At 34.8% G+C, this 24,630-nt stretch overlaps 2 protein-coding genes across 3 annotated transcripts in view; one reads left to right on the top strand and one right to left on the bottom strand.

Moving 5' to 3' along the window:
* Nucleotides 1-95: 95 nt before the first annotated feature.
* LOC144969023 (myophilin-like) lies at nt 96-21,453 on the bottom strand. Of its 2 annotated transcripts, none has more exons than XM_078907981.1 (5): nt 21,287-21,453; nt 4,567-4,679; nt 3,446-3,536; nt 1,838-1,951; nt 96-1,168 (listed from the first exon to the last, which is right to left on the bottom strand). In XM_078907981.1, exons 1-5 carry the CDS (start codon nt 21,296-21,298, stop codon nt 983-985), a joined length of 516 nt encoding a protein of 171 aa, XP_078764107.1. In that variant the 5' UTR covers nt 21,299-21,453; the 3' UTR covers nt 96-982. The 2 variants fall into 2 exon arrangements, with proteins under 2 accessions (XP_078764107.1, XP_078764108.1); XM_078907982.1 differs by lacking the exon at nt 21,287-21,453 and adding an exon at nt 8,492-8,733 and having other exon boundaries at nt 380-1,168.
* A 2,660-nt stretch (nt 21,454-24,113) lies between these two features.
* The window catches only part of LOC144969409 (midasin-like), a 173,158-nt gene continuing 172,641 nt past the window's right edge, over nt 24,114-24,630 (top strand). Inside the window, exon 1 of the mRNA XM_078908521.1 lies at nt 24,114-24,285. Within this exon, the coding sequence (XP_078764647.1) occupies nt 24,178-24,285 (108 nt within the window). The 5' untranslated portion in view covers nt 24,114-24,177. The remainder of the gene's footprint in view (nt 24,286-24,630) is intronic.

Genomic DNA, 24,630 nt, shown 5'->3' with positions numbered 1-24,630 from the left:
CAATAACAGCGATGGGACCTGGGTTTCATTAAATAATGATGAAACATGATTTTGTTATATCAGTTCATTAATTAATTTTTTTCAAATGGCAAGCATTGTCTCTCAACGAAATATTTATTCAACAAATGATTACAAAATTATGTTGAACGATGAAACGATAATGATGAGAACAAATAAACTTTACCAATCAACATAAAATGCTAAAAGCCAAAATTGAACAGAAAAAACAAAGAAAACAGAGAGAAAAAGATTTTAGATGAGACAATGAAACATCAAATTTGCTGGAATATTTCTCAAAATACGATAAACTTAACACTCTATATAACAGTTGTAAAAAAACATTTAAGAAAACATCACAATGATTATAATATGACTACAATTAACTTAAAGCTATGTATTTATTCAACAAAATAACAGAATGTTTTGAATACACAATATCTACAAGATACGCGTATAATATGAAAACAAATTACCGTTTGAAAAATTCACACCGACATCCATACATTTTGATAGAGCTTTAACTTACTAGAAGATTAATTCTAATAAAAATGTAAGCACATTTAACTAAAATTATCAGTGGCGATCATACATCAGCATACAATGAGATCTTTAACTGCAACTTAACTGATTTTAAAGAACTGCAACTTTGAAATTAAAAAAAAATAATGTTAAAAGTTTTGTAAAAACTGCAAACTGATTCTCTTTAATCGAACACTTGAAATTCATTTCATAATTTATTATTAATCTACGATAGTAATTCACGCTTCTGCGTGTGTATTTAAAATTAAGGGAGAGATGATATAATTATTATATTTTCCACTCTAGTGTTGTCATTTGATTACGAGCTCCTAATAAGAAATTTATAAATGAAAGGTTTTATTCATTCACCCTCTAAAATACAAGTATACTAATCACAACAAACCATAATAATTTATTTTAACTATGCTACGGCAATATATTTTTCACGGTTATTCCCCTTAACCTAGTCCATGATAGACCTTCCTTTCCCCATGTTGATTCCGGACTGATTAGCTCCCTTGTTGGATCCGTACTGCAAACTGACCGTGTTCTTGGCCTCTGCCAGCTGTTCGTCTGTGAAGTGACGCTCTGACTTCTCTGCCATTTTAGGTCCAAGCACAGGTCCTTTGTAATCGTCACGAGTCTGAGCCTGTAAGGATAAAAAAGAATCTATACAAAACTGACTGTAACCGTCACTTTTAGATCCCAAATATGCTTAATATGCTGAAGGTAAGATGGATAATGGGTACGTACGAGGTACCATTGTATTTTACTGAGTGAATATAAGCAGCAAGAAGTCGTAAAAAGGTATTGAGCAAAGGTGAATACAAAAGACTCAAATTAAATAACGAAGTACTCACAATGTGACGTTTCGATCTCAAAACTTTTCTTCAGTCAACAACAACTTTTAAAAAAATGATAATAATAATAGTAAAACTTTATGTAATATTCGGGACAGGCGGGAGGAACTGTTTCAGTGCGTTTTTTACAAGGAAATTCGTCAAATGTTTTTTTCCGACAAGACGTAACAAACAAACACCTCTTCTCTCTTACTCTTACTGTCTTTGTTTGGGTTGAGAAGGGTGTTAAGCCAGAAGTGTTAAGTATTTTTTTCTCTTTGAATCCAGGTAATGTAAATGTTGCTGCTCTAAGCTCGAAGAAATAAATAATAACGTGAAGTCGAATGTAAGCTTCAATTTAACTACAAAAACAGATAATTAAATTGAAGCTTACATTCGACTTCACGTTATTATTTATCTCTTTGAATCTATAACATTAACATAAATTTTTGTTAAGTACTTCAATGGTGATTGCTTACGATTCTTCCAAGAGCGTGGATGCAAAGCGTGACTTGTGGAATATTTTTCCTTTCCCACAGATCTACTGTCTGGAAACATTCTCTGTCAGGTACTCCGTACTTCTTTGCAGCTTCCTGGAAATGAGAAGATAATTTACATTTTGAATTAATAAAGCACATGATTTTGACTCTTTATTTTAATACTGAAAATTTAAAAAAATAAATTAAAATCTTGTTTAACTGAGCTTTTATATAGTGCAATATCCACTAAACATGCTCAAAACGCTTTACAAGGGATCTCTAGCCAACAGCAACATTTAACATGTAGGACGGGACACGACGCCTTTTACAATTTTTTCGGACAGAGACAACGCTGTTAACGGCCAGGTACTCATTTTACACCCGAGTACGGTGAGAGAATGTGAGTAAAGAGCAATTTCCAAGGACTCAACTATGTATGCGCCGAGCGAGGCTCGAACCCAGGACCTTCCGATCCGAAAGCCAGTGTCATACCACTAGACCACATAGCCGCACAATGCTCCTTGTTTGACTATTTCAATAAGTAGGTTGTCACTTAGTAACAATGGATGGGAGTAAACGGCTTCAATCGTTGGATTGCAACCTGTGTGGATGTCAATGACGTGGAGTCCATTCCATGTCTCTTTTGTCGGTAGAATGTATTGTGTTTATTCGATAATATTATATATGTCTACCAGTAGTAAGTGGTTACAGTTACAATATGGTGAAAAGGGTTGGGTGTGGTTGTATTATGTATCAGTGAATGACATAATCAGTCAGCGGATGGCGAAAAGGTTTGAACTGAGATATTATCAAGTTTAGTTAGAATGTCATTTAAAAAATCAAAAATGAGTTATCATAAATGATTAAATCAACCCTTTTTGTACATCTTCGGGAAATATCAAAGCTTAATTTCACTTCTAAATATGATTTTTTTCAGCTAGTCAAGTTGCAAAAGTATGAAATTTTAGGAAATTTGCTGGATAACTTTCCCATACATCTGACCATAACTTCATGAAAAATCACCCGATTTACTTCATATAGGGATTAAAATGCCCTGGGGCATATTCTTTCAGAAAATGCCAAACAATGCCAATCCAAAATGTTCACCCTCCGACGGATTATGTCATGCCCCGACACATATAATTTAAATTTTGTAATAATCGATTACTCAGGTTTGGGATTATCTACTTGTTTAATAACTTTCTTTCTTTTTTCTTTTCTTTTTTTTAAAGACCCCCATTGGCTAAAAACCCTGGACCGCTAATACATCAATATTATGGCCATACTGGTATCGTGTATGGCTGTATGGGTTCGAACATTGTATATCGTGTTCAAACAAAAGCTCATCCGATTTGGTTTAATCTGAATTACGTGGTGTGATGTGACAAGTCAAAATTGTTTTCTCTCTTGCGTCCTCCTTCTCCAATCACATAATAGGTAACTGGATCTGTTACCAAAGATACTAAATAATGATATCTAAAAAAGATATTTTGCTGCAATAAAATCTTTATTGTATATCAAAGATTAATAGATTTGACCCAGACAACCTAAAAGAAAACAAAAGTAACGTTTGATTCTGGGTTAAGGTAAATATTTCACGCTACAAACCTGGAATCTTTCAATGTTCTGCATAAAGACAAATCCACCTCCTTTCTTTTCAATCTTCTTTACGCTCCCCGGCAACAGTTTGTTCATAAGGCTGATAAATAGAAAAGGAAATAAGTAAATTAAATCACCTGTGGCGTAATATTAGAAAATATCATCTAACCTTTTGCACAATACGACGTAAGCCGTCTCACATATTATTATGGTTCACGTGGATAGCAAATTATAATATGGATTCAGGTTTTGTGAGGTTTGTAGGTCAGTGAAAAATTCTTTTAAAATACTATGAATTATATTATTGCAATGATTAGATGATATCATTTTTTTTTTTACGTTATACGGAATACGTCTCACGCCGTCATGTTACAACGGTTCTAATAATATGAATTTTAAGTATGATGTTATAATGGGGGAATCAATACGCATTTTTGATTTGATCGATTTTTGATAAACTGTAAAAATGAGTTATTTTAATGAGCGTATTATTTTTCATTAATGTCAATCATAAAATAGACTTTCTATGTTATTATAAAACTTCAAGAGTCAAAGGTTATAAAGCCAAACAACGATGATCCCTGCAACAATATGTCTGGTTAAAAAGTCTCAAACCTGAGATTTATGTAGACATCTAGAGGACCTGATCACCTCTGTGGTTGATGAAAAGTGTATGAATACAGCATCTATAAAACGACAAGAACTTGGTTAACATTTGCATCACACGTAGGACGGCCTGGCACATCACGATAAAATAGATGCAATGTATTCCAACCACGAAATATGAGGAGAACTGATCACCTCTCTACGAAACGGTAAAGTGACATCAAGCTCTTTAATTGTAATTCAGAAAAGTGAGTGGAGCAGGCACTTATGTTGGTAACAACAAGATATGAAGTGAGTAGAAAAGTGCCAGAAGACAATAGAGAATAAAAATTATTCGCGGCGGTGGTGGGGTTCGAACCTGCGACCTTATTGGTACGACAACTCCCTCCGCCTGGCAGGTGAGAGCGTGTGAGCTATCCACGAACACAAAAAAATTCGTTTCAAACCCAAGTCATTTCTAGATCCCTCTCTCACCCACTTCTTGAGACCGCCGATTCGTTACATTGTACACTTCTAACACTTACTTGCACAAAACAATTCCGTCCTTGAGAACATCCTCGTAAGGCTTTTTCTCCAGCGTCTCTCCAAGGTTGCCCTCGATCCATGCGATGGCTTGTTCCTCGAGTTCCTTGTCTCTCTGGAAGAAGTATAAAATTGAGTATCTGAGATTTAGGTTTTTCACACGAGGCCAACTTAGCCTAATATTTTGAATGGATTTGTTTATGGAATAAATGTCTTCTTTCAATACATTATATTCACATGAGTTGAAAAATTATCTTGGCCATTGCTCAATAAGGGCAGCGTTTCTCAGCGGTGCGGTCTTTGCTTTGTACCCGGAAGATACCAATTTCGATCACTCGCCTCTGCGCTGTGTGGCCTTGAGCAAGTCACTACGCACTGACTCAATTTGCGGCGCTGTACTGCGGCTGAGCCTGGATTATTCCAGTCTTCCTTTGGAATTGACCATAGAGAAAAAATTTCCCTGTGGGAAGAAGAGAAGGAATTTCCTCTTCTTTATTTTTCTTTTTTTTTATATATTTAAAAAATGTTTATTTTATATTTTTTAATCTTTTTTTTTGTAATCAGAGAGCAACTGTTTATGTCAAACCTCTCCAGTTAAAACTCAAAACTAGAATGTAACGCATCATTTTATAATTTGGTGTACATTAATAATATATGACTATTGAACTCTTGCGTAAGTAACTTCAAACAAGTTCCCAATTCCTCGTTTTATGAATGGGTTTGGACGAGAAGGGCTTGTTGTAATCAACGCGAACGTATTAGCAGGTCTAATAACTGAACGCAATTATTATGGGCTTGATTTAACATTGTTGTGAAGGACAATATTTTGCGTTCGTTTGAGAGTGGGAAATTCCACGGGTAACGGACTGACAAATCAGACCAAAAATGCATACATTTCGTGCTCTGAAATGCAATGTATTTATTGCATGGAGCTAATATTTCCCATAGACATGTATCATGTCCACCCTTATCATATATCAAAAGGATAAAGATGAATCTTAATCAACTTGAATTTTTTTGACATTATAATGTTGGTAACGGACTGACATCAGAAAATCCATCTTTTTCAATTTTATATGTAGATGGATCAAACTTTCTGAAGTTAAACCTTCCAGTAACAAATAAGTTCTTTTATAGTAACCACGAGATGTTGTTCTACAACCCATTAGCAATATTTAAAAGATTGTCCAAAATTTGAATCTGCAGTCTTTGAAAAAGTGTCGGTAACGGACTGACAAATGGATGGTAACGGACTGACACCTCTGAATGTTATTACTCAGAATAACGGTTATTACATAAAATCCAGAGCAAATAACAAATTATGTAACTATGAGCAACACTGAATACCCAGTGTGATTGATCAAACCAATACTCTTCCTTATATGGATGTCAAGCTACATTGGGCATGATGAGTAACTCGATGGGTGACATCTGATTACCTCAATCCCAACTTTGCTTTTGAAAAAAAAAAAAATGAAATAATGATTCGTGGAGTTGAAATCTATTCTGCCACAGTCAAACGGGAACTTTATTTCAACTATGAAATTAAATTATCAAAACGAAAGAAAAAAATGTAGATAAAAAAGGATTTTAAAACTGGGGAATGTTTAACATTCTTTTGGTACTTATTTTTGAAGCTTAATATTTATTCTGTATTTCATCTTGATTCCTCAAGATTAGGAATTTTCAATAGGCCATGACCGTCACTGCAAACTGGTCGATAGTATTGGCAGTCAATCTCTTCCTCATCTGCACTTGACCAGAAAGCCAGTTATATAAATATAAGATCTGAGAAAGATCTTCAAAAATAATCATTTGGACCATTTTATCCTTGATTGTTACAATTTACTTATGCAGATTGTGGGATTCTCTTAGAAGTACATTCTGAGATTCTGAGGGAGCAAAATAAACTTAAGCCAATTTTGATTCCTGGATGAAATTCACTAACAATAGACACCCTCTTTCAGGTTTTTTTACACGAAACTTTTTTGAATTTTCGTCCTTTCTCTTTTTTCATCTCTCACAATTATGAAATATGTTTCCCTTGGTGCTCGCCAAGAGTACTTCTTGTCCAAATAGAAATATTCGATCAAATTATTTTATTTCATCTTGAAAGCCCATTTCCATGATTAAAATATTTAAAAAACCATTGGTTGATGGATGCCCTTAGCAGTATAGGCATAGTTTAATTTCTTTTTTTTTTTTTTTTTGGGAGGATGGTAGACTGAAAGTTGAATTCAGTATTTTACTTTCCTGTGCTGAAATGTGAGGCAGATGTGGATTTAGGTGTGCTTGGTTTACTTTCTTTTGGAGTTGTAGATTGATCGGCTTTTCTCTTTTTTTTTCATTTTGCTTGAAAAAATCCTGTTATTTCTTTTAAGCGTCCTTCACAATCATTTCCAAGTTTTCTTGGAGACTCCTGCTTTTGTTGCCTATCTTTTTCCTAAACAACGTAATGTCCATCAGTTTTCAGTCTTTCTTGATAATTTGAACCATGGATAGAGTAGGCATCTTGAACCTGTGAATAAAGAAAATTGAGCGAAATTACATCATAAGCTATGAAAGTCAAATCGGAATAAAAAGCAAATCTTGTTTTCTTAAAAATTATACAGCAAAACTAAGAAAATAAAACTCATTTCTAACTTGTATCACATTACTTTGTAACAACTAAAATATTGACATTATACACAACTAAACAGCTTGCTGACCCACTACATTTAAAGCCTCAGTGACTCAATAGTTTTCCACATTAATTTAAATGTTTGATTTCTTTTTTTTTTCTCCCAGGGCTTCTTGTCCCTTTAACAGAAGACTACTACTGACTCCATTGTCATAAGGATATTATAGAACAATAAACAGTGTTTTTCCCTCAATTCAAACATAGCAAAAATCTTCAAGTGATCAAAAGATTCACAAGCTTTAAAAGATTCAACTTACCTATTGAAAAATAGCAGGTTTGATGTTGAAGAACAGTGTTTGAAATTTTATGATCCAAATGTTTATAAAATGGCTGCCTGATCAGTTGAAACACATTGGAGTGGACATTACTCTTGGGACTTAAAAAACAACTTTTATATATTGTCTTTGAATAAAAATAGAATTAGTCAGTCTGTTACTGTCAGTCCGTTACCCTAAAAAATGTCAGTCCGTTACCCAACAAAAGTACCTTAAATGATATATTTCTTGAAAAATTATCTTACAGTGCTAAAGCCATTCATGTAAGAACAGAGAATCTGAAATAGTGAGTCTGTACAACAATCACATCTTTTGTAGATGAAAAAATAATGTTTTAATGGTAACGGACTGACATACAATTTCCCAAGGTCATTAAAACGACAGATGAGGACAACATTTCATTAAAATCGTAAATTTGAATGTTTATATAGGTTTCTGATACTTATAATTGTTTTAATATCAATAAACAAAAGCAAAGGTAGCTATAATTTTGTAGAAGTTGCAAGATTTATAATATTGAGAAAATATTCTTTTCATTCTTCAAATAGGGGATACCCTTACATAAAGCTACAATAAGCATCCTGTACCACAAATAAGCACGAAATATCCTTATATTCATAATCCTGAATGATTTTCCAACAAATTGGTAACAAATTTTCATATGTTCTTAAGAATTTGTAAAACACCCCTTCGGTTGACATTTTCGTGGAATTTCCCGAGTATTTTCATTATAACAACGAGACTATAGTAATATTATAACTATTTGATTATCAGACCTGCAAATATGTACACGACAGGTGTAACAATAATGTTAAATCACATTTATTTGGGTTATAAACACTCGTCTTAATTTTTAAAATGTTCACTCTTCAATGTCGTGAAAATCTTAAGTCAATACGTGTGTTTTTAAGTCAACAAACAAGCTTAGATTTTAAGTCCATATTAAGTTACAATGCTTCAATTGGTTCTTACGTGTTTCATGTTGTTTACAAATAAATGGGGAATCAAATTGCGATAGAAATCTTTAACTTCAAAGTCATTAGACAAGAACTGGATCAAGACATCTCTTCACATTTCTTGTATTAATGGTTATCGCGACCCTCTGCTAAAAGATAATTACTCTCTCTTCTTCTTCTTCTTCTTCTTCTTCTTTGACAACGTATTGTATGTATCTGGGTTGTATGTATCTGCGACCACTGAAATTTTAACAAATCTCATGTTCGTTTCTTAATCTTTACGGGTTCGGTGTTTGTTTGTAAAATAGCGGATATGTCTCCAGTTCACAGCATCCGATGCGTACGTAATCTTTATTACGTAGAACATTGATTTGTAATTTAATACCGAGCTCAAGAAAAATGGGAAAACCCGTATTTTTTTTTTAAACGTCGCTTCACAGTTTTTGGTGCCAATCTATTAAGAGGATACTCTCTTCTTTCTATCCCATTGTTAACGCTGTTATTACCAAGCATTCTTAAAGGTGTAACAAATTTCTAACTTCAGATATATTAATATTCATAATTTTGATTGTGTATTTGTCGAACATAATTGTGATGACGTTGTTTTTTTTTTTTTTTTTTTTTTTTTCCTACTTTTTTTTCGTTTTGCTATTATTTTTTTTTAATTTTATTTTATTATTTTTTTTTTTTTTTGTCTTTCTGTTTCCTTTCTTTCCTTTTCTTTTTTATTTTATTTTATTATTTCTGTTTTCGGAAATGATAAGATACGCTGTCCGGTTGTAAGATGTCCGGCACATGGCACCTCTGCTGCCGTAAAATGAGACAAAAACACTTTTTATTTTTAACCAGAAAAACGTTTACTTCAAATATGGATCGATTTAGCTGACCCACAACCTGCTAAAATTCTGCCACTTCTGAGAAATTTTCAAATTTGAGACTTTTTGACAAGTTGAGGGTCAGATCTGACAGGTTTTTACAAAACAGGGGGTCTATAATCGATGCGCATTTGAAGTATACATTTCCTGGACCAAAAAAAAAAAAAAAAAGAAAAGAAAACGCGTTTTGCCTCGGTACGGTAGTATTGGAGGTATTTGGGGTAATGAGAAACGAATTACCAGTTGTGTGGAAATTACAGAGTAATAAAGAAAAACAAATGAACGACGGCAGATGGATTGGAGGGAGGGAGAGAGAGAGAGAGAGAGAGAGAGAGAGAGAGAGAGAGAGAGAGAGAGAGAGAGAATTCAACAGAATGGGTAACAGATTTTCTTGTCAGTGTCAGAAACAAACCCAAAATCTCAATCAGATAAGATAGTTTCAATCAATAAAATTAGAATAGTATACGATGGGGGGCAAGAAAAAATACGAAGAAATATTTTGATTCTTCCCAGATGGACAGTATTGGAGAGAGGTTAAAGTTCAACGACCAAGAAGTTATTGTGACTTTCTGTCATTATGCCACAGATGTATTAATCCATGGCCACATTCATTAAGGCGATGACGTAAATCAGGAAGCACGAATTATCATTGTTGACATGAATAATTTCACGAGAGATTTATTTTATATGGTGGGCATCATCGTATCATTCGTTAAGTATATATAACGAAGGACACGGCATCATACGGCTACGTTGCTCTAATATTATTTATGTGTGTTGCTTTGCGCCGACTCTTCAGACATAGCCTGCAATAATAAGGTTTTATTCTTTGCCTCGACTGCAATCTGATCTGCTCATAGAAAACGATAAGCCTTATAAAGTTTTTTTCTTTACTAGTTTTAGAAATCATCAACATAAGAGAAGACGAGGAAGAAGAATAAGATGAAGAAGAAGAAGAAGAAGAAGAAGAAGAAGAAGAAGAAGAAGAAGAAGAAGAAGAAGAAGAAGAAGAAGAAGAAGAAGAAGAAGAAGAAGAGGAGGAGGAAGAAGAAGAAGAAGAGGAAGAAGAATATAATCAGCATCCAAAGCTACCTACTCTATACAGAAGTCACCATAAATAGAATATTGATTTATCTTTTTTTTAAATTTTGCATCAAATGCATGATGTCCCATTTATTTTAAATAGTTGTTTTAAAGTATTGAATGGGTTACACTATTTCCGGACAATGAAGATCATCGAGACGCTCTTTGGAGAGAAAAAAAATGGCAATATATTCACTCTCTATCTATAAGTTGTTTGCATTTAAATAGAACCCAATTCATTTAATTTTTCAGTTAACGACGAAACAAAGATTCTATCCAAAGGATATCAAGCAATTATAACAGGTTTAACACTACATAAACCAGGAACCAGGAGAAACTCGATCGACATTGATGGCCTTCTAGAATTCTCTTCCCACTCCCCTCCTTCCATAAAAAAAGGTTAAAGTATATCGTAGAAATAGAGTTATTTATGCTGACTTTACTGGAAAACGTGCTAATTCTGTGTTGGGCAATAGTCTTAAGTAAAATTGAATGTAGCCTACTACCTTTTTTATTCTCTCTCTCTCTCTCTCGCTTTATGTTTTTCTTAAGCTGTATTTTTATTTTTTCCTTCCTTCTCGCAATGTACAGGTACCTCATCTGCCTTACACGAAACACGTGCTACCTCTTTTGACATTAAATGAATGTCATGATTCGGCTATAAAGGGATTTTTATTTTCTTACAGAAACATCCCAGACAATGACTCTGTCTGTTTTCATTTAAAGAGGAAAGTATATGAGGTCGTTAGATCTCAACAGAATTCTGTTTCGCAATAACGAACGGAGCAGAGAAAACTATTGGGTTTTTGGTTTTGTTTTTTTTTTTTAAACATGCACAATGAAAATATAACTTTTTTTTTTTATTTTGGCTAGAAAACAATCGATAGAGCAAGATGACTACCAACTTGTAAGAAGAAGTCTTAAAACTGAGTCTTTTTGGAAGTCCTCTTTGAAGTCCCAAGTTTTAAAATTGTTCCCATATGGCGGGTTATTGGGAATGCAGGAAAGCTTTGCTACTAGTAAAATTGTTATAAAGGTATTTCACCAGTTTACGGCAAGATTTCTTTTCTTTTTTTCGAATACCAAACACTTTGCTTGATTGGTTATGATAGTGGGCTGTATGGAATTTCATTCACCATCGTGTTCCTGTCCTTAAACAGCCATTGAACTAATTGGGCTGGCATTTATTTATCTCTGTTTTTACGTGGCGTGAAACAGACATTGATATATACTTGCTAGAACTCGATATCCATTCACGGCTGGATTAACTGAAAAATTACGAAACGAGTATGACGTCATACCAATCAAACCAATGGCCTTTTGTGTGCAAGGTGTTTTATTTTAATTTCATAATAATAGAGGTCAAAATCAGAATTTGACTGGCCACCTCTGTCTTGACAAAGCTGAATGAGATCAAGAAGAACAAATGCATCGCCCTGCCAACCAAACTAAAAATGTACAAGTCATTGGTGTTGTATATCCGGCTGTATGGAGGCGAGAGCAGGGCCTTAATAGCTAAATCATTATAAGAGTCCAGATCAGGGACGGCTGGTAATAATGGGCAGGGTGGGCAAATACCAGCCTGTTTTTTCAAGTTATATGCTGTATTACCAGGTCCGAAATAATCTAATTTAAATTAGATAATTTCAAAAGTTAGTACTTAAACTTGATACTTCGTACTGAAATCAATTTGTGTGTATTTTTGATAGATTGAGAATCACCATGCACCCCGTAATACATAAACCAGGATACGCTCCTGTTCTTTTTTTTATCAACCCCCCCCCCCCCCCCCCCTCCCCAACCACTCCACTCCGCCCACATCGTCATCCCATCGTCACGTCGCCTGACGCTGAACTCCGAGTTTGCTGTCTGGCCTCTCTAGTACTAGGTCGGGCTAATTCAAATGAGCCCACCTTATAAACTAAATGCAGATTTTGGCAAACGTACTTTTTCTAATTTATTGCCTTACTTGTGCTGGTACCATTGATGTAATGACATTGGGAAGATTCCAGTATTGAATTTAATTTATTAATTTAATAATATATCAATTTAGTATTAACTTGTGTTGTTTTTATATATTTGTTTAACCATTTAAATTTATTTTTTTCTCGTTTTCCTTAGTGCTTCTCAAAACTCATTTATTTAAATTGTTTTCTTATTTGATTTTTTTTTTTTTTTTTTTAACAAATTAATTTGTTCTTTTTTTTTTCTTCAAATTCTTAAAAGTAATTACCGCTGTATTTTTATTGCCATACTAAATATTTTTGCAAAACAATGTAATTTTCTATTGCATTTCCTCTAATAAAACAAAACACTTTTATTCAAAGGTCACGACTAAATAAATATATAAAATACAACCACCATTTTGGTTTTCTCAACAATTGAATTAGTATACGAGAAATACTCTTCTGAGTAAGGAGATAGTTGAATTCTAAGAGGAAATAGATACGTTTAAAGGTAGGGTGGGCAGATTCCGTACTTGCCCGTCCTAAAGCTAATACATACATAAGATAGTTCGTGATGAAGAGGCGGGAAGCTAGGGGTTGGTTGGGTAAGGAGTAAAGATAACACGGTCGTTATTGTTATCGTCTAACGAATGCATGAGGAGAGATTAGTAGCAATATTTTGTCTTAATTGTATTGTCTTAATTATTGGCGAAAGCCTAAGATTAAATAAACTTTGTTTTTGTTTGTCTTATTTTGACTATGGAACTGATACTTGTCATAGCAGACCTGCCTACTTGAAATAGGAAAATAAAAATCGTAGTTTTCAGGGTTAATAAAATCGTAGATATTTTAACTACCCTTTAACAAAATCACCGGAATTTTCGTCTATTATAGGTATCAAATTTTAAAAAACAGAGAAAAACTGATTGGAAACGTAATTATGTTGGTGGTGGTAGTAATGATGATGGTAATACTCGTATTATTATTGTTATTATTATCATTTGTTATTATTATTATTATTATTATTATTATTATTATTATTATTATTATTATTATTATTTATAATAATAATAATAATAATAATAATAATAATAATAATAATTATTATTATTATTATTATTATTATTATTATTATTATATATTATTATATTATTATTATTATTATTATTATTATTATTGTACGTATTGGTGGTATTACGATTTTTTTTTGTTTTTTTTCTTGTGTGGTTATTAATGGTATCAGTTTATTGTTTGGTTCCATTTATCATTTTTTTTCCACTTTCATGTATGTTGTCATCAAATTTTATGATTTATTGGCGAAAGCCTAAGATTGAATAAACTTTGTAATATCGTATTGTAATCATCATTGTCGACGACATCGTCGTTGTCATCATAATCACCATCATCATTAACAACAACAACATTAACATCAAGTACTACAATAGAAATAAAAACAATATCAACATCATCATATAATTTCCGTCATCGTCTCCACAACTATCATTCTAACCAACAGCACCATCAAAACCACTACCATAATTACATCCTCCCTCACCGTCTCCTCTTCCTCCTCCTCCACCACCACCACCGCTACCACTATTCCAACCACTACCACCACCGGCACAATCATTCTAACCACCAAGAGAGCAGTAAAATTATGCAATTTGAGCTCTGAATGAAACTCGAGTCATATCGCGGTTGTTGCTTCTCGATAAAAACTTTACAGTTACTACGTACTACTGAAAACCAGTAATGTAACAGAAATATTAATCTCGCAGTTGAGGGATTAAAGCATCTCTTTAATTTTTCGAGTGAACGAGATGGACTTGTATTGTGAAGGTGTTGTCGCATTATGTCTCTTCGCTTTAATTTTTTGTTGTATTCTCTTTCGTGATTCATTTTTGATTACGTTTGGAATAATTAAAATCTACTGGTATTGTCATTGCATTGTGAATGTGATTATTTGTGGTTGAAATAAAATTTTTTTAAGGCGAACAAAACAAACAAACAAACAAGACAAAACAAATCAAACAAAAAAAAAAAAAAAAAAAAAAAATAAAAAAAAAAAAAATATATATATATATATATATATATATATATGACCGACTCATCTTTGCCCGACCACTATAAATAGGCTAGAACCGCCACTGGTCCAGATATTCGAAAACGAATGCATGAGGAGACTTCTTGGAATTTCATGGAAAGACCGGAAGACCAAGAAGTTTGTGTATGTTCAAATTAAACATTTGACAGGCCCCCAAGATCCTTTGCCTGCTATGGTCAAAAGAAGGAAGATGTCATGGTTTGGTCATGTGACCCACAGTACTAGCCTCCCAAAACAGTTCTGCAAGGAACCTTACAACGAGGCAGAAAAGAGGGAGGCGACCAAAATGTTGGATAGACAACATCAAGGATTGGAAACAGTTAGACTGATGAAGGAAAGCAGAGGATGGGACTGGTTGACCAAGACTCCTCTACGTTACGACGTTACGGTCAGGAGAATGAGGTGAATGAGGAGAGGTGAATAGTTGTTGTTCTTATAAGATAAGATAAGATAAGATAAGATAAGATAAGATAAGATAAGATATACTTTATTCATCAAAAAAAAAGGGAAATTCGTTTACAGACGTGGCATGCATGAAAATGTAAAAACACAAAGTTGAGAATATATGGCAACAATGTATATATATATATATATATATATATATATATATATATATATATATATATATATATATATATAGAGTTATAGAGTTATATGATACAATGATACAATATGATACAATACAATGTTTTGTTTATTCATCTTAACTACGCCACTACCACATCATCTCATTCATCTGTGGTGTTTCAATCATCCTGTTTTGTTGATAAAGGGGAAACCCGAAACGTTCATTTGATCTGTTTTTGTAATTAAATTGAAGCTTACATTCAACTTCACGTTATTATTTATTTCTTCGAGCTTCGAGCAGCAACATTTACACTTTGTAAAAACCATGATAAAAATAAAAAAAAGGAGAGGAGTAATAGGGTGGAAAACTTATAGTCTGGTAATAGAATCAGGTACAGGTCGATAATTGTCGGGCAAGAACTTGCTGCCATTAATTAAGAAGGAATAATGAATGCCATTATGAGTGGGAAGGGGGGGGGGGGGCTGTTGTTATGTGCTACTTGGCAAGAAGTGGATAGGTAACAAGATAGCCATAACGACATACTGACATTACATTGATTTGCTGTATCTTTAGGGTGAGTTTCAAAGAAGGGTACATATAAAAATGTCTCATCATTGTTATCATCATCATCATCATCATCATCATCATCATCATCATCATCATCATCATCATCATCATCATCATCATCATTATCATCATCATCATCATCATTATCATCATCAACAACAACAAAACCATTACAATCATAACCAATGTCTTGATAATCTTTATAGCAGTATTTTACATAGACAAACGCAACACAAAGCAACGCTATGCTATTCAGCCACCATCGCTGAGAGTAACAGACACAACAGCTTATCGAATCATAAATTTAATAAAACAATATCGTTTCGTAAACCAGGAAAACAGGAGATGAATAGAAAAGCAGAGATACCTTTTAGTACGAATTATTGAAACATTCCTAGTAATTTGAGGCTCAAACTGCCGAATGACATGACCAGTCTTTGAGTCAATAAAACGTGTTGAATATATTATGGTACCAAATCACTAATATTCAAGACTCTGAAGCGTTATTTAATTTTTTTCTAAGGACAAACTGCCGTCGAAAACGTCGTAAAACTAGAAAAAAAAAATTAATTAATTAAAAACAGCGAACAAATTAATCGTCAACTTTTAATGTTAATCACGGTTCCTACTCCTTTTCCCCCTTGAGAGCTATGATCTTTTTTTTCAAATTTCACATTGACAGGTCTGAAGTTTTTTAAAGAATTTATATTGAGTGAGCTGGACTAAAGAGGAGTGGAGGAGAAATATTTCGTTCTAACTCACTCGCAAGTTCCGTTTCTTAACAGATAACACTAATAATTAAATCTGCTCGTTGAAATTAGATTATGTGATTGATGATTAGACTGATGAAAATAGACAACTTAATTAAGATTGTTAAAGTTTTGATAATGCAAATCGATAGATAATTGGTAAAACTTTCAGAGAAAGATTCTGTATTGTTTTCAGATGCAAACGCGTTGAAACTAAACAGCTTTTTCGTTTGAGTTAGAAGAATAAAATTATTTTCTAATTTTAAACAATGAGCTTTATATAGCGCAATATCCACTAAATGTGCTCAAAGCGCTTTACAATGGGTCCCTGGTCAACAGCAACATGTAGGACGGGACATGACGCCTGTTAGGCGATATTACAATTTTTCGGCCAAAGACAACGCTGTTAACGGCCAGGTACTCATTTTACACCTGAGTACGGTGAGAGAATGTGAGTAAAGAGCCTTGTCCAAGGACTCAACTATGCGCCGAGCGCGAGGCTCGAACCCAGGATCTTCCGATCCGAAAGGGAATGTCATACCACTAGACCACATAATTCTTTTCATCGACTTGCGTGAGGAAGATGAAAACAGGGGTGAAAGATAGAAAAGCTAGAAGAATGAGAAAGAATAAAAGAGCGAAAGAGCATGAATGAATCCTGACTAAATAAAAAAGAAAAAAAAAGAAGAAAGAAAAGATGTGAGTGATCCATGGTGTGTGTGTGTGGGGGGGGGGGGGGGTGTATGTGTGTGTGTGTGTACGTGAGAGAGAGAGAGAAAGAGAGAGAGAGAGTGTGTGTGTGTGTGTGTGTGTGTGTAGGTGTTGTGTGTGTGTGTGTGTGTGTGTGTGTGTGTGTGTGTTACCTTTTGAACCATTAAAAAATATATTTTATTTCTATAACAACCATTTTCTGAGGAGGAGGAATGGGGGGGGGGGGGGGGGGGGGGGGGGGGGGGGAGTTGGGATTTACCTGGCAGAATTGTTTATTTTTAACCAGTAAGAGGGAGAACTTCACTCTTGCGATGTGGGAGTACACGCTGGAGAACTATAAATAGAACATTTTTTTGCTGCTCGTTGACAAAACACTTTTTTAAAAATCGCTCTAGCTATGTGTTATGTATCGATTGATTTAATGACCCCATGGCCCAATTTGTTAAAAAGTCTTAAAGCTGAGACTTCGAAGGAATCTATAGAAACTCGGGTATAAGACTTTTTGTCGTGTGTGAGAAGGAGGGGTCTTTTGAAAGATTGAATTATGAAGTTAAATTTTTTCGCACAAAATAAAAAAGGGCATATTGTCACGCCTAAAGTCTCAAGAGGAGTAGGGAGTATCTACAAGTGTTTATGTGCAAACTAAAATATGTGACCCTTCGCCTCAAAACGGTATTAAGTCGGGTTGGTTAAGATGTTGAAAAATTGAATTTATACCCAGAAGTATCAAACGTGTTGAGTTTGTATGTTTTATTGAGGAGAATGGATACCATATATTGGGGTGGTAATGCCAACAATTTATATTTTTGACCAGTTTAACATTTAATTCGGCTTTTAAGCATTTGGTTCGTTCCGACATAATACCGTTTTGAGACGATGGGTCACATATGAGGTTCAACTATCAATATATAAAAAAAAAGGTTATGATAGTAAATCTTTTAAATTAAAAAAAAAAATTAATCCATGATCAGTAGCTGACCTCGCGAGGTCCCAGGTTTGAGAGTTATTGCCAAGATGAGATTCATTTAAATCGATCGATATTTGAAGGACGAGTCTTATGGCCAAATTTTTAAATACTTGTCTTTCCAGAGTACTTCAGTTAACTGATTAAAAATCAGAAAGCGCCTAAAGCATGGTTTTGCTGTAGAAAAGCTCTAGGCTATATATAAATACAATCTTTTTTTTTAATTTCAAAAGAGCGAAACCAACTATGTGTTTTGGAACCAATAAAAGCAGCAACGACTTCGGTCAGATAAATAAGAAATAATTAAGGAAATGATTGATCGCAATAAACATACCTGGAAAACACATGGCACCGGTCTGGATCAAAGGATCAAGTGTGGTCGGAGGCTACAGCATAGACAGACGGGAATCAACAGAATTACGTGAAACCTACTCAAGAGGAATATCATCCGTATGCTGATAAAATGCTTTTTTCCCTATTGGCCAGATTTTAAAATTAATTTTAGTCAACGTTGATATTGACTCCCAACTTGTAAAACAAAAATTGACATGAGATGTCTTTGAGGTCTCAGGTTTAACGCTCTCCTAACCGGCCATTTTCCGGATTTTCCCTCAAAACTTCACATCCAACCTATACAAAAAATGATTTTTTCACTCAAACACAAAATCTGTTAGCTCTTGCTATAGATAGGATAGTATGCGCTTGGCTAAGAAGCTCATAACATTGCCATCCGGAAGTATAACGAACCAACACATAAAACTGTGTGTATCCATGAACGTTTATAGTCGGGTTAATACAGTTCAGTGAGCATTACTCATAAACGCGGATGGCAAAAAACAATAACAAAGACCTGTGTGACGTCATCTTCGAACTATCTAAAGGTACATATTGTTTTCTGCTTAACGAGCTCTTCAACACAGTGTTAATATACTTTAACTATAGCAAACATTTTTGTTCAAATATTATGATGTAGAAAAGAAATTAGAATGAGAAAATGTTGGCTGCATCGTAAAGAATGTGACGATTTTCCTGTGGGTGGTAAGGAGAGGGTTAAGATTTTTTTTGATAAGTTGAGTGTCGTCGTAATAGACACTTAGATAACCACGCCTCTCGGACAGTCGTCACTATGTAAACAATGGCAGTGATTGGTAAATTCAACAAACAACACAGGAGGTTTTATTATCGATAGTATGTAAGCAAAATACCCACACCGTTCTTCCACTTGATCAATAGAATCAACACAGAAAATTATGTGTAAACTTAAACTTTATCATATGATCTGGTGGTATTAAACAATAACAACGACCCGAAAGAGGTCAATTTCATTCACATTATTGTCTATAAATAATCAAATATGTTTGTCCGAGCACGCAAATTTCATGGTTTGATTAGTAAAAAATCTACTGGTTAATTCATCGGTGTTTAAAGTTAACACTTTCTGGCCAAAATGGAAAAAGGTGATTTTGTCAGTGTGCTACAAAAATAGCGTGGATGCCATGATGTAAGAATGCAAGCAGTTAATGATTCGTATTTCATGTATGCATTTAACCCGTTTACTGCCGTTCTCTGGAAAAATTCATATTTAAAAATTTGGTCCGAAAACTCGTCCTCCAAATATCGATCGATTTAAATGAACCTCATTTTGGTAAAAACTTCCAAACCTACGACTTCGCAGAAAACATAACATAGAAGGAACGCAGTCGACATCAAACCTATTATTGTTATTATTTTTAGACAGCCTGTTAGTGATTAGTTCTCACTAAATTATGTCAATCAGACTATAAACGTTAAAGGTTACAGCACAGTTTTGTGTGTTGATATATTTAATCTGGCTGGTGGATGTTGTGAGTATTTGACCTAAACGAACAAAATAATCGTTAAAAGTTATACATCATTTTGTGTATTAGTTGGTTTATGTGGCTGGCGGATGTTGTATTTTACCTAAACGCGTAACATCAATAATATCAGGCCTTGCCAAGTCGGTATCCTCTCATGCATAATGTTTATTGTAATATAACTTTAATTTAACTCAGATTTTCGCAGCTTTCTATCTTCAGTCGGGTGATTACTTCTCACAAAATTCTCTCTAACAGACTATATATTATAAACTTTTAAGTTAACACATAATTTTGTGTATTTGTTCGATTTATTTGGCGGGCAGAAATGGTGTACATTTTACTTAAACACATACCATCAAAACTCAAATACTATATTTACTGACTTGACATTGAAAACCTTCATACGGAGACCTCTAAGTTTCTTGCCTCTATGTTATCATATTAGTCTTGGATACTACTATTTCTTTCTATTTTCAGTTGGGTGATGACTTCTCACTAAATTCTCTCTAACAGACTATATATAATCTTTTAAGTTAACATATGTATTTTTGTTCTATTGATCTGACGGACAGAAATGGTGTACATTTTACTTAAACACATACCATCAAAACTCAAATAGTATATTTACCGACTTGACATTGAAAACCTCCATACGGAGACCTCTAAGTTTCTTGCCTCTATGCTATCATTTTAGTCTTAGATAATAATGTGAAATTGAATGTAAGCTTCAATTTAATGACAAAAACATATCAAATGAACGTTTCGGAAACACCACAGATGAATGAGGTAATGTGGTAGTGTCTGTGGTGTTTCATTCATCCTGTTTTGTTGATAAAGGGGAAACCCGAAACGTTCATTTGATATGTTTTTGTCATTAAATTGAAGCTTACATTCAATTTCACATTAGTATCTAAGACTAAAATCTATTTCTTCGAGCTTCGAGCAGCAACATTTACATTAATTTTAGTCTTGGATACTATCTATCTTGAAGTGTGGGGTTAGGACTTTGGTATCAATGCTCCTATATTATAAAAGTAAGGATTATCAATGTAAAAACCACTGACTTAACCCTCACCTTACCAACTTTACGAAAATCGTCACATTCGTTACGATACAACCAACATTTCTCTTATTAAAATTTCTTTCGTACATCATAAAATTTAAACAAAATGAACAGTGTGGTGTAGAGTATTTTTTGCTACACAAATTATTTATCGAAAGAACTTTACTGTGATAGTGTTTTAGTGATAAAAAATCTGTTTTTGTGTTAGTTGGGTGTGAAGTTTTGGGGACAATCCTGAAAATGGCTGGTAACGAGAGGGTTAATTGATGCAATAAATCACTGAATGATGCAAATAAAGTTTGAGAGTGTTTGGTAGTTTGTGAAGAAAAGAAGTAATATTTACCTTAGGGGGCATTCTGGCGTCTACTCTGTCACTTCCCTGTAAGAATCACAAGACGATCTAACTAGATATCTATTCTGCCGACGTTATTATTTTTTGTTGTGGTTTGTATGCTATCTTATCCTACGCGAAGGTGGAGTGAGCACTGTGTGAGAAATGACGAAAAGGCCGTGCCGTGAGTTTATTGTGAGGTACGGTTAAAGTTTGATGACTCAAAGAAGGAGTTATAAATAGAAGAGTTAGAGAGATACGTGTAGGGAAGTAAGAAGGGGTGTAGGGTGAGGGGTATGTTGAAAAAAAAGGGGGGTGGGGGTGGGCAGGGTTATTGAAAGGGTGGGAGGAGGGGGTCGGGGGGGGGGGGGGGGGGGGGCTCTCTTTCCTCCCTCCCCTCTCTCTCTCATCCTACTCTCTCTCTCTCTCTTTTCTCTCTTCTCTCTCTCTTTCTCTTTTTCGTCTTCAATCTTCAATGGCTTTATTTGCAAAATCCCCCATGTTTCTCCTCCTCTTTTCCCCTCTCCCCCTTCTCTTTCTCTTCTCCCCTCCTCTCTCTTTTCCTCTCCCCCTCCTCTCTCCCCCCCCTCTCTCCCCCCAAATCCCCTCTTCCCCTCCCTCACTCTCTCTCTCTCTCCCTCTCTCCCCCCCTCTCTCTCTCACTCACTCTCCCTCTCTCACTCTCTCTCTCTCTCTCTCTCTCTCTCTCTCTCTCTCTTCGTTTGTTTACGTCAGAATCTCCAGGGTGATGTGGTATGTGTAGACATTGAATGGTAAACAATGTACTGGCGGGAAGAAGTCGTGATTTGAGGATTTAGAGTGTTGGACGGACGGGTGGTTGTTAGGATAGGTAGACAGTCCAGTAATAGAACTGTGCGGTTTGTTGTTGAACCAGCGTGATGAGAGGTTGGTCTGCGAAGCTGAGTAAATTGAGGATGTTGAATGAAAGTAGCAGGTAGCCTATTGTCGTGTTAGTAATTTGTAAGTAAAGGTTAGAACACGAGTGGAATTTGTAGAGTTGTGACACACGAGAAGCGATGAGGAAACAAAGAAGCATTGTTTTTTTTTAAATTATTATTATTAACAAGGGTCAGTCGATCGAGAGAGAGAGAGAGAGAGAGAGAGAGAGAGAGAGAGAGAGAGAGAGATATGTTTTTTTTTTTGTTTTTAAGGGTTTTACGGCGCTTGCAACACATTAAGGTCATATCAGCGCCAGTAAAAAGGAAGAAAATGGGATAGTCAAAAGTTCTAGAATTACAATTAAAGCACCCAAGAAAAGGTATGACAAAGGGGAATTGGTTAAAATAGGAAACAGATGTAGATTCCAAGAGCACACTATCAAAGTACTTAGTTTGAGATCACCTAAAAGTCTCATCCACACAAAAGCCCAGGTCCCAACTAAGAAGAGGGATACATTCAAAATGTTTAAAAATCACGAGGGAGAGAGAGAGAGAGAGAGAGAGAGAGAGAGAGAGAGAGAGAGAGAGAGAGAGAGAGAGGGGGGGAGAGGGGGGGGGGGGGAGAAAGAGCGATAGATAGAGAGAGAGAGTGTGTGTGTGTGTATGTGCGTGCGTGTGAGAGAGAGAGAGAGGGAGAGAGAGAGAGAGAGAGAGAGAGAGAGAGAGAGTTATGTGTATCCAAATAGTATAATAATATTGGTGTAACTGATCTAATTTAAAATATAATAATGATAATAATATTAAGAAGAAATGGCAATTGCTGAGCGCTTTCCATGACCCAAACATCTCAAAGATCTTAGGTCCAGTTCCATGTGAAGACATCGGGACTTTATGTGGACCATGGAATTTGGTCTTTGACGGATTTTGGACCCGATGGACTCGCTTTAACTGAGAACCAAGATTTGTATGGTTGGCTGGTTTGTTGACGGTTGGTTATTGGTAAAGAAAAGCTACACAATATGTCTAGAAAATAACAGGGTGGATTAAATTCATCGAAATGACTACTAGGAGAAATTGATGCATCATTCATACTACAACTACTACTGCCTATAAAATGTCGGCGTTTACTCGATTTGTAAGGTTAAACTATCAACCTCTTTTGTAAGCAGTAAGCAAGACTGGAGATTAAAAATAAAACAAACAAAAAAAAAAATAACAACACCCCCCCCCCCCCCGGCCAAAAAAAAAAATAGTAATAAAAAAAAAAATTTAAAAAAAACAAGAAATCTTCCGCGCCCCCCTCCTCCCCCCCCCCAATAAAAAAAACAAAAACAAAAACACAAACAACAAACAAACAAAAAACAAACAAAAAAACAAACAAAAAACAAAAAAAAAACAACAAACAAACAACAAAAAAAACAAACAAACAAAAAAACAAACAAACATTTCCATCATTCAGAAATTGCAATAAATTTAAATTATGAATACGGTTTGAGTGACGTGCACTTATTTGCAGGTCTGATTATGGGCTCATTGTTGTAATGGGAATATAAAAAAAAATGACGTAAAATATTGTCCATTACAACAATGTTATTAAACTAGGCCCGTACTGGGTTCGGATATCAGATCTGGGTATATTATGTTATGAACATACATGTATTTAATATGGCAAAGGTACACGACTGGTTTAAGTTATCACACAAACACACACACAGAGAGAGAGAGAGAGAGTGAGAGAGAGAGAGAGAGAGAGAGAGAGAGAGAGAGAGAGAGAGAGAGAGAGAGAGAGAGAGAGAGAGAGAGAGAGAGAGAGAGAGAGAGAGAGAGAGAGATTTGGTGATGTTTTAACTACCAGATGATAATAATGTCGTATGCCGTTGAACGTCGCCATAGACGATCCTCTCAACTCACGCAGGGCTTCCTGTTTTGGTTTCACTTTCGGTATCATCAAAAACACCATGTGTAGAATCTAAACAAAACTGTCAGTTAGGGACTCAATTGAATATGGATCAAGAAAGTGTTTTTACATGGGATATTCACGGGCCTTTGGGTAGACTTGTTGAGTCGAATACATACTGCAGTAATAAACTTGAAAATATTTTATCAAACCAGGTAAGCACCCACACAGTAAATTGTAAGGAACAGTCAGTTGAGTCAGTGAGTCAGTCTTCTAAAATTCTAAGTTCTAAATAAGAGTAGAGAGTAGCCAAGTGGAACCGAGATTTAATTGTCCATCATACATTTAGATACTTCTAGACGTCTATCTACGTCAACTTTCTACTCTAGTCTCTAGTCTAGTCCTATTAATTCAGAGTCAGACTTACTGTCAGGCTCAGCAGTGCCTGACTCCTCACGACTCATCTTTCACTTTCATTCAAATTCAGACACATTCTGTAAAGGGCGGCTCTATTTCTCCAAACGCTCAGGAAAATAAACTTGAACTCTATTTCTCCGAAT

The sequence above is a fragment of the Berghia stephanieae genome, chromosome 3, assembly GCF_034508935.2.
Source record: "Berghia stephanieae isolate SIO BIC M18660-M18661 chromosome 3, UCSD_Bste_1.3, whole genome shotgun sequence".
NCBI classification, from domain to species: domain Eukaryota; kingdom Metazoa; phylum Mollusca; class Gastropoda; order Nudibranchia; family Aeolidiidae; genus Berghia; species Berghia stephanieae.
Note: the sequence above shows the minus strand (reverse complement) of the source record. Positions and strands in the feature narration are given on the sequence as shown.

What these genes read in the sequence shown, in the direction of transcription:
- LOC144969023 (XM_078907981.1), bottom strand. An exon ending in GACGGAATTGTTTTGTGCAA is followed by an intron (nt 3,537 to 4,566) that starts GTAAGTGTTAGA and finishes TCTATTTATCAG; the next exon opens with CCTTATGAACAAACTGTTGC. An exon ending in AGAACATTGAAAGATTCCAG is followed by an intron (nt 1,952 to 3,445) that starts GTTTGTAGCGTG and finishes TCTCATTTCCAG; the next exon opens with GAAGCTGCAAAGAAGTACGG.